The sequence below is a fragment of the Crocodylus siamensis genome, chromosome 11 (assembly GCF_052110815.1).
Source record: "Crocodylus siamensis isolate JL-2025a chromosome 11, ASM5211081v1, whole genome shotgun sequence".
Classification (NCBI taxonomy): Eukaryota; Metazoa; Chordata; order Crocodylia; family Crocodylidae; genus Crocodylus; species Crocodylus siamensis.
In genome coordinates this window covers 48,751,388-48,769,497 of record NC_143405.1, presented here as the reverse complement: position 1 = coordinate 48,769,497, position 18,110 = coordinate 48,751,388, and the positions used below count along the sequence as shown (strand labels likewise).

At 55.1% G+C, this 18,110-nt stretch overlaps 1 protein-coding gene across 6 annotated transcripts in view; it reads right to left on the bottom strand.

Moving 5' to 3' along the window:
* PLXNA1 (plexin A1) overlaps positions 1-18,110 on the bottom strand; it is a 233,419-nt gene that overhangs the window by 52,242 nt on the left and 163,067 nt on the right. For all 6 annotated transcript variants that reach the window (XM_090022932.1, XM_090022938.1, XM_090022936.1 and 3 more), the window contains exons 11-13: positions 10,175-10,271; positions 9,459-9,649; positions 607-758 (exon numbers count right to left, since the gene is read on the bottom strand). In XM_090022932.1, the coding sequence (XP_089879058.1) occupies positions 607-758; positions 9,459-9,649; positions 10,175-10,271 (440 nt within the window). The remainder of the gene's footprint in view (positions 1-606; positions 759-9,458; positions 9,650-10,174; positions 10,272-18,110) is intronic.

Below are 18,110 nucleotides of genomic sequence, written 5' to 3'. Positions count from 1 at the left end.
GGGCTGCTTCTTCACACTCCAGAGCAAGCAGAGGTGCCCCCGCTGGCAGATCTGGCTAATACCCCAGGTTCTGGGGGTCCAACACTGAAGAATGAGCTGGGATGTAGATACTCCAGGGCTTACTCGGGCCCCTTTTCTCAGGTTTTGCAATACCGGTGAACCAGTTATACAGGCGTTCTAATGCACAACTCCCCCTCTAACAGGGAGCATTCATTGCACAATCCCATTTGGAAGCAGGGAGAGCCGAAGTGCTCAGCAGAACTCCAAACAGGTACCCTGGATCACTGGTCAGAGCAGAAATGCAAGCGGGGAGGCCAGATGGGTCTGCAGTTGCAGTGTCACAAGGGCCTGAAGTGGGACAGCACCAGAATGGCCTCTTAGTACTGCCCTGGCATGGGCTCTGCCCTTCTCAACTCCACGGAGGGTCTCTAGAGCTCAGATAAGCTCACAACTCCTAACTACTTCATGCATTCAGCATCCATTGGGACGACAGCAAGGGGCAGTGCTCTCACCCAAAACATGGGCTTCTCAAGCTGGCAGTGGGGGTTGAGGGAGCCACCTGACAGGCCTGACCACCCACCCCGCCACATCCAGGTGGGCACTTACTGCTCTGCGCTGATGTACTCGCTCTCAATGGGGTTGCACACCACCTTGCCGACTCGCACTCCCCAGCGCACATCCTCGAACTTCAGGCCCAGGTTCTCCCCGGTAATGGTGAGGCGAGTCCCTCCCTGCCGTGGGCCTGTTTCAGGCGATAGCTACAAGACAGCAAAGCAAACCTGTAACTGCGGCGAAGTGCTCTGATCTGCTGCCAGCTGTAAGGTGAAACCAGCCCCGGCCAGAGTGCTCAATATTGCCACAGAGCAGAGGTGCAGAGCCACATATGGTGCCACTCCAGCTACTAACACTGCAAGGCAGCTGAGAACAGAGTACCCTGCCTCTGCTATCAGTCAGTATAGATCAAATCATGCCAAGAGTTCACCTGGGTACTGATCCATTCTGGGGGAGCCCTCTCTGGCAGAAGTCCACAGGCAAGTGCACAGGAGAGGACACTGTGGGCACTGGGCAAACCCTCTCGGTTGTAAGTGCCAGTGGGGTGCTAGGGTCTGCACAGAGCAGAAGGGGCTCTCCTGGCCCAGTCTGAGTCCCACACCATGAATCACCCAGGGCATGGGTTACAAGGCTTGGGTGGCAGAGTTCTGGGTGCTGCCAAAACCTATGGTTTTCCAAGGCACTGAGCCAGCCTCCTGGCCCATGTGATCTCCAAGCGCACCCGCAAGGAATAAGCACAGGCCTATTGTTCAAGCCCAGCTGATGCTCCAGCTGAGTCAGTGCCAGCTGCGTGCAGTGGAAATAGGGGAACCCTCCTGACTGCTGGGCCAGCCCCGTGGAAACACACCTACAAGGCCGAGATGGTAGGTCCAGCTCCGCCACGCTCCTGCCAGCCTGGCACGGCCAGCAGGTGCCCTCAGAGGGCCTGCTGCCCCCTTCAAATAGAGACTTCCTGCAATCACCTCCCCAGAGGAGACGGTGACAACCCCTGGGAAGGGGGTATCCTCCCCCCATCCCAATCTGGTCGTTCACAGAAAGCAGGGCTTGTGCCAGCACCAGCTGGGGAGAGGGGGGAGCCCCCAACACCGGGATGCACCTCATTTAGCAAGATGATTCCCAATAAAGCGGACAGGTGTGGCCTGACAAAAGCCAGCACAATGACGGATGAGCAGAGAGGCACAAGCCCGCCACTGCCGCTAACAAGGTAATTATGGGCAATTTTACACCAGATTTCACTGGCCCCAGTGCTCGGCACACACCTGCAGGCACTAAACAGAATTAATGGGATAGCGTGCGCTCCTATATCAGGGAAGTGGGGGAGGTCATTGGCAACACAGAGCCAGAGGGTGGGGGGGCAGGAGGAGGGGGGTCTCAGCTAAGCCTGCAGGCTGTGGATCAGTGAGGAAAGAGGCCGCGGTGGTGGAAGTGAAGTGGACTGGCCTACGTCCACGGCTGCCTCCCAGGAATTCACTACTTCCCAACCCTGTGACACCTCAGGCCCACTGCTGGGATCCACAGCAGCTTTGGCCAATACACCTGCCAAGCTCTCCATGCCAGAGCAGGGAGTGCCAGAAAGCATTGCCAGCCCCCAAGATGGATTGCCTAGGGACAAGGGTCCCCAGTAGCAATGTCTCCTTTATTTCTACCCTCTGAAAGCGCTAGCTGGTCCCTTCTCCTCTTCTTAGCCCCGGGACTCATATGAACTGCTTCAGTGCTGGCCCCAGCTGTGGCTGTTCAAGGAGAACAAGGGTTATTGTAACTTCGTGCCTCAGTTCCTGTATCAGCTGAGCCTACACCTTCCCACTTGCTACCTACACCTTCCCACAAGCCGAGAGCTCAGGGCAGAGATGAGCAATGGGAAGTCTGTATTGACAATGCAGCCGCAACCCCAAAAAAGGCTAAGAAAGGCCTAGCTCTAGAAATGGCTACTATTAATCATCATTCCCGAGCATGATGGAAAGAAATCACTGCTCCTTCTCCTCTTCAAAGCACTCTACAAATGTCCTGTCCCACGATCAGCACCCTGCAGGACACTGCCCAGCTCCTCCAGAAGCAGAGGGAGCTGGGGGCTTGTCCAAGGTCAGTGGCAGGCTCGTAGCAGAACCCAGGAGTCCTGGCTCCCTGGTCCCGCGCTCTGACATGCAGACAGAGCCATGCACTCTCTCACAGGAGGCCCAGGGCAATCATGCTCCACGAGGCAGAATTTATACAACGGCAAAACCAATTTGGGCTTTAGGGTATTGCTGTTTGCCTCAATTCAATCCAGCCCTCTGCCAAAGTCCCGGATCAGGGCTCATTAAGGCAGCGGCAGCAGACGATCGGATTTGTTCTTCCCTAAACTGGGCTCCGCTGGGGCGGGCGGTGAGGAGCGGCTGTTTGCTTGGTATTTTTAAATCAGCGTTAGAAGCTGCCCCGGCATGTTAGATCCTTTCCTCCTCGGCGGCAAAGCTGACAAGGGCCGCCCATCCGGGGATCCCCAGCGCCAGGGAGGTCATCACTAAACAAGGTGCGTGGGAGACAAAGCTGGCAGGGAAATCGGAGGCTCTCTTGAACCCCCCACCTCCAAATCCCCATTCGTCCCAGCTCCAGCCCTGACAAACAACATTACTCTTCTGCTAATTGGTTTCACAGGGTCCTTTTAAACAAACTGGCCAACAGAGCACAGGCTGTGTGCTCACTCCTCAGATGCACCAAACCGAGTGGGTGCAGGAGCCATTGAGGGCAGAGGACAGGGCCTGAGCAGGGCCAGAGGGCTGAGGAACTGCGCCTGAAGGGACAGCTCATCCCAGCTCTACAGGGAGCCCCTTCCACCCAAGGTAGCCACTGGTCACCACTGCAGGCTGGAGAACGTCCCCTGTCTATGGAGGCATCAGCTTCTCAGCTTGCTGGACCAGAGCTGTTTTGGCAGCTGTGATAGAGCCTTCCCATAGGATGGTCTGGCAACTTGCCATAATAATGTTATGGCATTGCAAAAAGGCATCTTAAGAGCACAAAAATGACTGTCCTTGGTCAAACCAAAGGCTCATCTAGCCCAGGATCGGGGCTCTGACAGGCAGCAGCAGATATGTTAGAGGAAGTGTCTGGGAAACATGCCACGTGCAGACTAATCCATCCCTCTCATATCCTCCAAGTCTCCAATGCAAAGGGATGTTGCATGATGGCACATGGGCCAGGCTCTACCATGCAGCTTTCCCACACAGCGCCAGTACCCCATATGATGCACCGCACAAAGGTGAGCCCGAGGAATCCTCCCAATACCTGTAACCTTCCCTGCACCCTCCTTGGGCTGGATTCAGGTCCTTTCTCTGACCCCAGCAAGAGCACTCCCCTGACTGTACTCCGAGCCCCATCGAGATGTGGTTCGAGTCTCACTCGGCCTTGCCTTGCTGGGTTGGCAGAGAATAGTTGGAGTCCCACTCCGCGAACACAACGCAGAGCTCTCAGCTCTGGCTTGGGGTAGGCCCTACCGTCGGGGCAGCAGCTGGACACAACACTCAACCCCCAGCTGCCCTCCTACTACCAGCCCTGACAAAGACCAGTGCGTAGGCTGCACGGGCAGCTCACAAGGGCTCATTGATCTATTTGTGCCAGACCTACAATTAGTGTGGCAATTTCTTAATTTACTTTTAATGACTTGGGGATGGGGAGACTGATAGCGGGGCCAGGCACTGGCAGCTAATCAGATGCAGCTTGTAACTGGCATGTGCAGTGGCCGGCGCACACAACAGGAAGCGCAGAACCTAAATGCCTCGGTCAATTGTTTGAGGCCCTGAAGAAAGCCCAGGGGTCCTTGTGCACAGCGCAGCCCGGCCCCAAGGTAACACCAGCGCCCTCGCCTCTGGAGGGCAGTGGCCGCTGAAAAGGAAAGGGGCAGATTCCCACGCACCAGTGTTTTTTATTATGGTGCCAAGCGGCAGTTGAACTGAGCTCTTTGCAAACCCTGTCTTTGCTGGAAATGCTGAAACCTTCTTGAACGCTCCCCAGCATTGACGCTGTCAAGGGGAATTCCAGCCCTGAAACAGATGTGGGCTTGGGTATTTTTCAAGCTTCCTCCACTGCCCCAGTCAGGTGCTTTCCCTTAGGATGTTGTCAGTGACCTCAGCCACAGCCAAGGGGATTAACAAATGAAACCATGGTAGTGGGGCTTCCCACACTGAGTGACCCCCTGCCCCAGTCAACACGGGGCAGTCAGTGAGCCCTGGCTGTGGAGTGTGGCCTGTAGCAGCCCAGTTTGGACTTGCCAGAGGGAAGCAGAGAGCATGTGAATCCCCTGCCTGCCAGGGTCTGCATCTGCTGGGAACAGTCTGCTCTCAGCACCCAGGGGCCTGACGAAGACAGCAGGGTCAGCTGAGCCTGGCAGCAGTCACGGCCCTTTGAAATGCATGGCACTGGTTCCCCATCTTTTCAGACAGACAGAGGCCTGGCCTCTCTGAAAGAGGCTCCTGAAAGGAGACCACTACTGCGGGAAAAGAATTTAGGGCAGGGCAGGGCAGGGCAGGCTTCTTCCCCACCCTCTGCCAAGGCACCTCACCCACCTGAAGTCCTTCCAGGATTTCAAGTCCTAGCTCCGTTCTCCTTCTCTCTCCATTGCCTCTCAGTCCTGACCAGCAACATCCCTAGCCTTGGACACCCGCACACAGCTCCATACAAACGCGACAATCCTGGCTCTCTGCTATCTCAGCCCCTGCCCCAGTGCATACACATCTCCAGTAATGCTCCTCCATCCAGACCCACTGCATCTGCCGCTGCTCGAGGCCTGCAACTCTGGCGTCAGCCAGGCTGGAGATACTCTGTGCTGGGAGCAAATTAGTGCCCACCAGGGGCAGACTATGAAGCTCACTTTGTGCCTCCCACAGAAAAGTGAACAAGTGTTCAGAGGTGTCAGGGAATGACTCCAAACCCCAGGATCCCCACAATACAAAGCCTGTGGCTAATGGTCTCAGAGCAGCTCTGGGTGTCAGGAGACTTAATCTGAGTCCCAGCTCTGCCACTGCTTCACCGAGTGACTAAGCAAACTCTGCCGTTCTCTGTGCTTCATAGTTTCATAGTGCCTCAGTTTCTTTACCTGTTCTGCCTGCCAGACACAGAGGGGGCTGCAAAGCATTGCTGTTTGCTAACTTCCAAGCAATCGGAAACAGGCAGCACCAGAGCGAGTCCGTAGGCTCTGCCAACTGGGTAGCTCCCGCCAGCTCTGGAGCATGCGTTCCAGAGGCAGCCATGTTGGCTTTGCCACCCCCTCCCATCCAGGTCTCACACAGCCTGCTCCCTCCCCTCATCTGGACTGAATTAAAGAAGCAAACACCGCCTAGCTCCAGCTGCTGCTTCTCCCTCCCTGCCTGGCTGGGGATAAGGCAGAAGCAGGGTCCCTCTCCTCCTTTTCTCCAGCCCCCTGATATGCAGGATGCTCTTCCCACCTTTGCTGCAGGGAACTCACTGCCCTGTACAGACAAGGAGAGAGGCTCCCAAAGCCTCTAGGCAGCAGGTCACTATCTTTAGCGATATGGTAGTAGAGGCCACCCCCTTCAGAGGTGCCTACTAATATGAGATGCCTCAGCTATGAAGCATCCAAATGAAGATGCTCCATGCCTGCTACACCCGCTGGCCTAAGCTGGAGTGCCACCTGCTCTCAGCACCTCCTTAAAGCCAGGGCCCAGTCATCTCAACCTAAGTGAAGAAAATCTGAAAATACCATGCTGCGAAGGAGAACCCAGGCATCCTGATGCCCAGCCCCGCGAGAGCTGTGTTCCCATTACAGACTCCTGTGGCTGCTGGCTCTCAGCTTCAGACTTATCTGCTACAGATGTAGAGGTATCAGCTGTCCTGCTGCAGACATGGGGGAATCCAACCATGAAGGCTTCACTAGTAATCTGCTGCCAAAGCCAAACCAAGTCAGCAGGAGACCTCTTGCTTTACTACCTTTCTAAGCCAGGATCTGGAAGATGTATTCATTTCCACTGAGGAGGGTGGAAAAGAGGGTGCGGGCACAGCCCAGTACCAGTACCAAATGCCCAATAATCCTCCTTTACCCACACCATTCCCACCCCTGAGACTGCTAAAACTGAGCAGACTTTAAAACCCTTCACTGACCTCATCCTCTGCAGTGTTCATTCCTTCCTGCCCTTCCTGTTCAGCTTGAGGCAATGAAGCTTAAACAGGCCTGTTACATGTCGTAGGCCAAAGCTGCAGCTCCTAATGACTCCCACAGCAAATACACCTTCACACAGGCCACAAAAACCTGGCCTCTGCTTTTCAGTCACTATTGACTGCTTCTAGTCAGTTTTATGGCCTGGTTTCCTGGTACTAATACAGGCCGTAAGTTTTGAGGATCTCACGCTGGATGGAGCCTCTGCTCATCCCAAAGGAAGGTTTTGCTGGTTTGTCAGAATCATGCAAAATCTATTCAGTCTGTTGTATGCAGCCCTTGCATGCAGCCCTCGCAGTGTGGACAGATACTCTGTGACACAGTCCTTTTTCCATCACCAGGTCAGAACAGCTGTGGGAAAGGGCATACAACGCACCCAGCCCAGGAACAGATGGGATTTCTACATAGGGTTTTGGTCCTTCCCACTGAGGGCTTTGGGTGGGGATTATATAGCATAAAGTCAACTGCTTGGAGTTAACATGACATCCTCTGAGACCTCACTAGGGGACATTCACATCAGTTTTCTTTCAGGCTGACATAAATTTTGGAAATAACATCAAGCTTCCTGGTTAAGCCTGTCCTTAACTAGTAGGGACTGGGAGATTTCTTACCACTTTCCTCTGAAGCACTTAGTGGTGGGCATGGTTGGAGATAGGATACTGGGGCAGGCAGACAGCTGTTCTGTTCCAGCATGGCACCTCCCATGTTACTTAAGCCACTTCCCTCAGCAGTGATAGGCAATTGGTGTTGGACAGAGAACAAGGGCACTATCTGGACTGAAAGGGCTTATCAGGGGGTCACAGGCACCATATGGAACAGCAAACCAAAGGGCTGGAGCATGGAGGTCCCTGACCACTAACCCTACCCCTAACACACGGTGCCACTGTTCTTCTACTTGCACATCTTGGCTCCTCCACCAAGCACCTGTAGTTTCAGTGCCTTGGATGCAAAAAGAAAGGCCAAGCCAGCTCCAGCCAAATGCCACCCCTAAGCTCTGTGGCATTTTAACAGCTATCCAGATTCTTGGCTCACTCTGTCTCTGTGACAGGACGGGCTTGACGCTCTCAGCTGCTCTGAGCTCTTATCATTCCTTTTGAACAAAATTCTGATTCCAGGGCGGAAAGTATTTATGTGCTGGGCAGGGGTCCCAAATGCTGGTGTGAAGGGTGGGAGCAGGCCAGTGGTGACATTACTCTTCTCAGCAAGACCAGAGCAACAGCCACAGCGGTGCCAATAACCAGCGGGAGCTTTGGGGAGCAGGAGAGGCACAACTCTAATTTCCAGCCTTCATCAGATAAGAAACTGAAACCCAAATAGATTAGATACTATGCTAAGACTCTGGTAATTAACACCGTCAAGGCCTGCCTGGTCTGGAATCCGTGGGTAAATAGAACATATCAAATAGAATTACCCACCAATCCTTCCTAATGCACTTGGAGCCTGGCCCAACAGACATGTTAACATTAATATACACAGTCTTATTAAATGAAGGTCATAAAAGCTGTCAGAGAACAGAGATGATGAACCACCAGTCCTCACAGGGAGGGGGAGCTGGGGGACAAATAGCCCAGTGCTTTACTGGGAGTCTGCAAGCCTGGGACACAAGGGAACTGTGATCTGTGAGGAAGGTCAGAGACTTCACACGGGGAAACACCAGGAGCAGGGAGGAGAGAGAGAGAGCGCGTGCACGTTCATCATGAACAGGCCACAAGGAGCAGTCCAGGATAATCAGAACCTGCCCTCAGACCGTGCCTGCCACCAGCAGATTGCAAAACACAGGGCCAGCAATAATTAAGCTGTCCAGGAACTGGTCAGGGTCACCATTTTGCTGAGAGGGGAAACTGAAGCCCAGAGCAAGGCCAAGACTTTGCCCAAGGCTGCACACAAGTTGCCTAAGGCTGCACAATGGCAGAGGAGGGAATAAGATGTAGAAGTCCTAGCTCCAAAATAGCCTGCTCTAGCCATGAAATTGCACCCCTCCTCTCCTCACTGTCAGCTGCTGGGGGGTGGTGGTGGCCCTAATGACCCCACTGTATGTCTGCTGCTGAGGGGTGGGGGTGGCTCTGTGTTGTGCTTGGAGCAAGATGGGGCCAGGAGGGTTATGGTGGCAGAACAAACAAGCGCAGAGTGATACAAGGGCTGAATGAGCATCACGGAGAAGCAGTCAGTGCTGCAGGGATCCTGTCCAGCCCAGGGAGAGGGGCAGGGAGTGCAGGTATGTGCTTGCTGGGCTAAGCAGAAGTCACATACACAGCTGAACATGGGGGGCAGACACAAGATAGGCAGGCAGCAGATACGCTGACATACACGGTTTTGCATGCAATTCAAGGGTATGAACAGGCATCTTTCTGCTGGTGCCACCCTTCTCACCCTGCCCTGCCTCCTAACTCCCGAGGCTCCCTCCTCCACCTTCAAACCCCCCATCTGCTGAGTACTTCCACCCCAATCCCTGCTCACCTGGTCCCTGCTCAGCCACCCAGAGGGAAAGCACTGCATCCCAAACAAAGCCACAGCAAAGGGGTACCAGCAAGTGCTCCTGGACACCCCCCAACTGAGAGCAGCTGCCCGCTTCACCTCGGCTCTGTGTTGCCTCTTTCCCTCTTAGTCACATTCAGGATTCAATCTCTTCTGGACCTGGCCCATGACTGTTTCAACAGCACTGTGTACACTGATTGCCACTGTAAGCTGCAAGGACAAGGCCATGGCATGGGCAGGAGTCTCCCCTGCAGCATCCTCTTCAGCGCTCACCTCAAGCCTCCCTTACCTTGAGGATCTTGGGGTCCGTACAGCGGCTGTTGCCATTGCTGGCATGCATCCAGCTGCTCTCATAGGCTAGGCAATGCTGCCGCAGTGAGCATCTCTTCTCTGTCACACACCAGCCGCACTCGAAACGTGGGTCTGCCTTGAGACAAAGGCCACAGCTCTCTCGCAGGGCTGAGCACTTGTACAGGTGAGCTGTGAAGGCAAGCAGAGCAGTTTCGGGTCAGTGCCACAAAAGGGAAATCCTGCTGCCTCACTGCCCTACAGACCTCCCCAGAACAGGCAGTGGGAGTGGAAGCATCCCACACAGACTGATCCCACCAGTGCCCCTACTCCGTGCTGAAGATGCCCCACCTCAGGGGGTGAAGAGAATTCAGCATCTGGGGTATGCTGGAAGGGTGCCTGGGGCTTGAGAGACCACCAAGAAGGGGACAGCACTGGTGCTTCTTATGAGGACGCTGGTTCACAAGGAACTGGACTGAGGCCCACTGACCCATTTCACATGACAGCCCAAATGGTTGGGAGCTGATCTCAATCTGGAACCACAACTGCTCAGGTGGGTGGATGGGTGCAAGTGGAGGCGGACTGGCCTTCAGAGGATGGGTTTGGAAATCGTCTCTTGCATGGAGATGCAAGGACCCAGGTGGCTCTGAGGCTTGGGGTGTGGACCACAGAGTCATTTCACTGTGGGGCTGTTGGCCACGTTGCGGTCCCACTTACCCTGGATGTTCTGGGGGTTGTCGATGACAAAGTTTCCATTCCAAACCACGGACAAGTTCACGGGCAGGTCGCTGATGTCATTCCCTTCATAGAAATACTGCAAGGGGAGACACGGGAGAGCAGAAGCCGTTAGTCAGCGAGAGGAGGGCTGGGCCAGACACCTCCCGTGATGGATGAGGCGAGGCACGAAGCCAAGGCCACACAAGAACGCTGCTCAGAGAACTTCCCAGTTGGGCGCAAAGGGAGGCAAACAGAGCAGTGCAACACGGTTACGGGCTCTGCCAGAGCACCCCAACCTAGACCACAGGTAGCTGCTGCTTTCCAGCTCTGACCCCCCGCACACTGTGCCAGCCCTGGCTGCTATTCTAGCCCAGACCGTCCCACACCTCTGCCAGTGTCCCCTACCCCCCTTCCTCACACCTACTGCTTTCCAGCCTTGGGGCTCTCCCACCCCTACCGGAGCCATTCACTCCAAACCTGCTGCTGCCCCCCAGACCCTCCCAGCTGTAACAGCACCTCAGTCTCACTCCTGACTCCAAGCATCCCCCAGACACCAAGCCAAGCGCTGCAATGCCAAGAGACACCGCACATGTGGACACTGCTTCCTGTGCCTTGAACGTTCCCACCAGCTCATGAAACAAACCCATCAGGAAATGTTGGCCAGACTGGCTCCCACAGGCCCAAGACAGGGCCATTCCAGAAATGACCCAGAGGAAAACTGCTGAGATTAATTACCTTTCAGACATCGCAATGCAGCAGGCCCAAGCTGTGGCTGGGGAAGATGCAAATCCCCCTGGCAAGCTGTCTAAGTGTAACAATTGTGCTGCCTGGGCTTGGCAGAAGCTGGAGCTCTCTTCTGTCCCCCACTTGAGAACGAACAGGGCTAGATCCTACCTTCCTCACCCCCTCGCCTGGATCGCAGAGCCGAGGCACTCGAAGCAGGCTCCGGTGAAAGGAGCCAGAGAAACACAACTCCAGCAGCGAGCACATCCCTCCCACGCCCCCGCGCCGTGCCTCCCCCCGCCCAAAGCACCTCCACGGCTTCTAACCTGAGCCAAGTCCTGGCAGCCCCATCAATATTCCCCACGCAGCCCCGGCACGCAGGCGGAGGCTTAATCGATACGGAGACAGGAAGGCAGTCGGAACCTTCCCTGACAGCTAATGACCTCCTTCGGCGAGAGATTCTCCGCTCCTCTCCGGAGAAAATGACAGGCGTGTCAGGAGAGATTAAATGAATGATTCATGGGTTGCTGGAGTTGGTTAGGGAGCTGCGGACGCTGCAGCGTGGCCTGGGGCGAGTTCAGGCCCCGCCCCAGAGCCACACCGCTTCTTGCTCTCCCCAGTCCCACGGGCCGGCTGCAAGGATGGAGACAGCAAGGCAAACGACAGTGTCACCACCCCCCCAACCCCGGACCCCTCCTCATATATAAAGCAGCTCTTGCCTGATCCACACCCTGCTTCAGCACCAGCTCTGCAGCTGGCGCAGAAGGGACACAAGTGTTGCACTGTCCTTGCAGCCCTGAGGTGAGAGCAGACAGACCCCACCGTGGGTGAAGGTGGGGAGCGGGTGCCACTGGCCTAAGCACCAGGGACACAGCAGAATAAACCAGCTCTCCATCCCCTCTGCACCTTTTGCTAAACTGCACCAAATCATCAGGGATCTCCCTGCACTCCCAGATGGGGAAACTGAGGCTCAGGGAAGGTGAGCTGTTCATGCAGTGACAGAAGCCACAAGTCCCAAGTAACCACCATGTGTTCCAGCCACTAGGATCCTGCCCATGGGCTGGGCCTCTGGCTATAACAGCTGGGCACAATGGATACCAGAAGCAGGGTAGCACTGTTAGCCCCATTAGCCCCTTTTCAGCAGGGGCAATTGGCCCTAATTACACAATCGTGCTACTCCAGGAACTGCCCTAACCATGGGCGAGCTGGTTTTAAGACAGCTCGTACTGTGTAAAAATGTCTGAAGTATGTGGGGCAGCAGTGGGCGAGTTGCATGGCGTAGGTAACTGGGGCACAAGCACAGCTCCTGGATCCCAGCAGGTGGGGCAGGCACATCCACAGCTTGCTCCTGAGAGCTAGGTGCACCTGCACTGGAGAGCAGCAGGGCAGGGCCAGTCCAGAGGAGGCATCACAGCAGGTGACACCAGGCAATGCTATACGTAGGTGCATGGGGGAGGGAAGTGCTAACCTGGTCATTCTCAGGCACAGTCGCACACCCCTACTGGGCTACCGAGCACGGTGGGTCCTGTGCCCCTCGGCTCTTGCTCCCATCCAGAGGTGGCTGCCCTGCAACAGTACTGAACACACCAGCTGATACATGGGGACACAGAGTGCAAGGTACCAAAGAAACACGTGATATATAAGTGAGTGTATCAGCACCAAGCAATAGTCAAAGGGATTGGGGCACGGGAGGGAATGCACTGCCCCTGCAGAGTGAGGCCTGGGATGGCGAGGCCTGCACAGCAAATTCCCTGCTGGCCAGGAACAGGAAATACCTTTGTTTTTCCAGGGCAGGATGCAGGGCAGAAGGAGTGCACAGGCTGGGAGGGGCAGTTGTTACTGGGATGAGGCCTGCAGTGGGGAAGTCCTGATTGTTAGCTTGGAAACTGCAGCCCAGCCCAGATGGGGATGACTGCAGTGCTGGTACCTGGAGCTTGCTCCCTCATCAGTGAAAAATCAAATGCTCTCTGCCCTACACTCACCAGCTGTGCCTTGTGGCCAGGCCGGACCGCCTCCTCTCCATGGCCAGAGACTGAGCTTGCACCTGCCCTTGCCCCTCACCTCTGCAGATATGGACAGAAAAAGGGGAGACCTCCTCCTCTGCCTAGTCTTCCCCCTCCTTCCTCCACCTTGTGCACTACAGCTACTGGGGATCTCACCTTTAACCCAACTGAGGGGGTGAAAATCTCCACCAACACCCTGGCAGGGATTGGCCCTAGTAGGGCACCCCAGCCCCTCACCAAAGACCTCAATGCAAGAAAACCCTGCTCCCCCTCTGCCCACCACACACCTTCCCACATGGCTGCCCAGGGCAAGGATGCTCTGTCCTTAGGGCTCTGAGCCAAAAACCCGCCATCCTCCCAGCCCTGCTTCCTGGCACCAGTCACTTCCAGTCCTAGTGCCAGGTGGCCCTAAGAGCCAGAGGGGCAGCTCCCCACTGGCAGCGACAGCCTAGTCCAGAGGACACAAAGCAGTGACCCAGGAGACAAGTCAAAGTCAAAGCAGCAGCAAATCCAGTGTTTGAGGTCCCAGCAGCCTTGGCTCTCCAACACCCGGACAGCCTCACAGGCTGCAATCCAGAAACTGAAGGGAATCAAAGAAAACCACTAGCTAGTGGGCATCAGAGAAGAGATATGAGATGACCCCGCCAAAAAAACCATACACATGCATGCACACCCTTACACATGCCCCTGGCACCTAAAGATCCCCACAAGCCATCTGCTAAGGATGGGCTGAATTCCGCCCTCAGTTCTGTCCCTACAGTGCAAGTTTGACAGGACTGCACAGCCAGATCCAGCCGTCACTGTCCCCAGAAGTAAAACACCACCACTTCTGAGGCAGAAGCCAGCAGCTGTTCAGCAGGGAAGAGCAGCTTATGACTGGACACGATGAGGACTGGTCCATCCAGCTGAAACTGCTGTCAGACCACTGATGACCTAAGTGGCAGAAAGCTCTGATTTAGAGCCTGCCTCTTCAATGGAGCATCACTGCTACCACCAAGGCTGAACTGAAACCTCGCGCCACTCAGCCCAGAGCCCACGGAGCCAGCGGTGCTCCTGGGAAGGCTCCCACCCTACCCCATCCTCTATGGTGTATCATATACCTTCCCTGAGCTCCAGGGACTGTGACTATGGGCCCCATGATGACAGGGACAGAAAAGGACTAGAAACTCAGCAGGTGTGCGCTTCCAACCCCCTTCCCTCCATCCCTGTACAAGGGCAGAGGCTGAGGGAGCCCTCGCACCAAGGCGCTTGGGGAGCAGCAAGTGCCACACAAGCAGGTGGAGTCCCAGACTTGGCAAGCTCAGAAGTGGGAGTGGGGGGGAGGAGCCGTGGAGCAGAATTTAGCTGTGACGAGCAGCGTGGCCACGTAAGTGAAATTGGCATTTTCAATTTGTACTCTGACATGTCTCATTTGGGGCCCTGGCATCTCGGGAAAGCATCCAGCCTGCAGCTGTCCAAAACACTTATTTGCATCTCCCTGCCCCAGCTGCTTTTGGAAATGAACTCTTTCTGCAGGGGGGAGTGAAAGGGGGGCCAGGGGGTGGGGGAAAAGATAATTAACCCTTCATGCACCTGCCTTGAAGATGGGAGAGAAGGAACAAGCCCCACACAATGAAAGCATCATAGAGAAGCAATGTGCCTCCCCCTCCTACCCTTCTGACCATGCCTGGCAGTAACAGTTCTGCTTGGGCCCCCAAGTTTCTAAGTTATATTTTGTTTCCTTGACTGAGATAAGTCAAAGCCATGCAGCTCAGACCCCAGCTGCAAGTGTGCCAAGCCCTCCAGGTCTGCAGTGTGGGCTTTAGCTCAGTTCTTCAAACCAGCAGGAGATGTTGCGATTCAGATTTCAGACCTCATTTGCACTACATCCGCTTGTGATCTCCACCACAGATTCCTCCCCCCACCCAGCGCCAGGCAATGCTATGAAAATGCAGCTGTTTCTGGCATGGAAAGGAGCACCTAACTTGCATGAAGCACAGTATCTTGACTAGGCTCTTAGGGCACTTATACACATACTCCGAGAGCGGAGGGGGGACGCTTTAAGTAGAGCGGCTCTGACAGCATCAAGTGCATCAGCATTCCTGCACTGAAAAATGACAGCTTAGGCACTTTAGGTTTAGTTAAAGTACCCCCGCCACCATTTCTCAGCATGGAGATGCTGATGCACGTGACACTAGAGTCCGCTGGACTACAGTACCACGCTCCAGCAGACTTGATTAATTGAGTCTGCTCCAACGTGCTGTAATCGCAGCGTGTTGGAGCAGCCTTGCTGCATGTGTATAGACGCCTTTAGGGAACTGCCATTGAAGCATTAATGTTTCTTGGATCTCAGCTAACCTTTCATGCACCAGCTTTGGAGATATTGAGGTCTCATCCCAAAGATGCACAGCAAAGGATACATCCTACAGCACCGATGAAGTTCAAAGACCTGATATTGGCAGCTTCTCACCTATGGGTCCAGGCCCAGCCTCAAACCCAGGGTCAGGAAATTCAATCCACAGCTCCATGCACAGTTCTCTAAGTGAGTGGCTCTCAATCTTTTTTGTACGAGGACCTATTTGTAAACTTCAATGGCCAGTCTTGGCACACAGCTCCCTGGCCCTGCCAGTGTCCCCACTCCCAAGCCACAACCCCCAGACCTGTCAGTGCCCCTCACTCCCAAGCCATATCTCCCCAACCCCAAGCCCTGCTGGTGCCCCTCACTCCCTGCCCACTGCCCTCTGCCCCCAGGCTGTAACCCCTCAGTGTGTCGGGGTGGGTGTGTAGGCCATGGGGGGGACATGTACCCTCCCCCCCCCCAGATTTATACAGGCTCAGGGCTGCAGTCTGGCCAGACCAGCATGAACAGGATCTGCTTCAGTAGCCCAGCAGGTGGGTCTCAGAGTGGGAGGGTGGAATGGGACAGCACGAGTAGCTGCTGCTGCTGCCGCCACCATGAACCCTGCACCAGAAGTATGATGAGCCCACGCTGCCCTCACCTCCTCCCACCGCCAGCTGCTTGTGAGCTAGGCCACAACTCTACCATGCCACCACCGCTCAGCTTCCAGCAGCTAGTCTCATTGCTCTGCTCCGCCCTCCCACACTGGGACCCACCCGCTGGGCCCCCAAGGCAGCTCCTGCCCATTGCAGCCTGGTGCCAGCACAAGACACATTGTCTATGCAACCCCCACAGACTTACTTGTGGGGAGCTGCAAGAGCTGCTCTCCACCCTGCCTGGCTGCCACATCCATGCATGCGGGTCGATGTGCATGTGGCACCCCCTGCATCCCACTCCCCGCAGCCGGCTCTTGGAACACTGCCAGCCCGCAAGGGGAAACCCACACTTCCCTGCATTTTTCTGTGATTCATATATTCTTGCCACCCACTTTTGAGTTGTGACACACAGGTTGAGAAACACTGCTCTAACCAATCTCAGGTCCTAAATCTAGAAACTGCTCAGCAAAGCACTGTGTTCCTCAGGCTCTCCTTCCAGCACTGAGCTCCTCGAGGAAGTTGGGAGAGACCCATTTTCTGAGCAGACCAGTCTTGTATCTTGAAACATGCCTGCTCTGCTTGCTGCTAGTGGGTCCCCTACTACCCTCCACCAACGGCAGTCAGCCTGGCCTTCCCCACAGCCATGGCAGCCAGCAGCAGGGAACGCATACTGCTTCGTTCAGCCACGGACATTGGCTTTTGAGGCCAGAGGGAAGATAAGAGCTGGCAGTCCCAGCCACCTGTTTTGATGGTCACTTGACTGGCAAGCCCAGCAGCCTTTGCTGCAGGGAGAGGAGAAGGGGGTTGTGGAAGGCCAGGTGTGATTCATCCCTGTTGTCTGCGACACGCTCGGCTATCTGTCACCAACTCCAGGGAGCCCCCAGTGAAAACAAGGGCTGGTGGCTTTGCGCTCCGTTGCCCCCAAGCCAACTTGGCTTCTCTGCAACTCTCCACAACTAGACTAAGCCCAGTTTTCCAGAACCACCCTGAGTTTCTCCTCCACATTAGGCTGATGTAAAGGATGGGAGCCAACCCCATGTCCCAAAACCCAGGGTCAGGGAGCACAAAGGAAGGTGGGAGTATAGGAGAAAACAGGGGGTGGAAAAGCCTACTCCAGAGCCAGGGATCTGACACCACCTCCTCGTATCGCACAGACCCCACCAAAATCCATCTCCTGCTCACACACCCATTTTCCTTCCTACACCCCTCAAAGGTTTAACCTTCTTCGAAGCTGGAAAAGCCCCTCTTGCTCCTCCCAGGGTTTGTCCCCTTTATCACTTTGCCAAGTTATTTCCATATTGTGCCCCAGGCTCAGACAGGGTCAGCAGAGCTCTGAGGACAGATGTGAATGGAAGCTGAGAGGCTATGGTGACCAGTACAAGAGGAGGTCTCTAGACAGGACAGAGGCCCCAGAAACCGCTGTCTTGCACCATCATACACACTTGTGCTCAGGAAGGGTGCAACAAAACAAGTTCTGAGCAAAGATTGCTGTACCCAGGTGTGCATGACCTGAGATGAAATGGCAGAGGAGAATGAGGACTGGGGTCCTGAGCAACTAGACTCAGTGGCTTGAGTCTGTCAGAGGGCAGATGGAAACGTGCTGAAGAGAAAGCATGAGCAGCCTATCTGACTCAGATGGCAGATCCTCCAGAGAAAACTTGGGCCGGTTTCAAACACACAACTGAGCGCAGCCTAGGAGGGGAGCCGAATAGCTTTCCGCCCCTCAGCACCCGTGTGCTGGGCTCTACGCAGCTCCTCGCAAAAGTCGATGGCATCACTGAGCCCTGACGCAGAGCAAGAAAGCGGTCACACTCCGTACTCTGACTGGGAGGGAAACAGCCTCCTGCCTATAGGACGTGGCAGGTGAACACAGAGGTGGCCCATTTCCAGTGGGGTTTTTTAAAAATGTATTTCCTGTTCGCAAAGGCAAGGCAAGTGGGGCCTAAGCATATCCTGGAATCCCCAATCGTTCCCATATTCCAGTGCTGAGACACTGTTTGATAACTGTCATGCTCATATCCACTACCTCTTTACCCTTTCTGACACTTTGCAAAGCCCAGTTACCCCTCATAAGTCATAACCTCCTCTCAGCCCCACCTCAGCTTACAGGTAAGTTCAATTTATCACCTTCCTGAGGGAACCGAGGTTAAGCAGCTGAAGTGATTTGCCCAGCTCACCACCACTTCCATGAGAAGGACTTGAGTGCTCCTGGTTCCCAGTCCCATGCCCAGGCCACC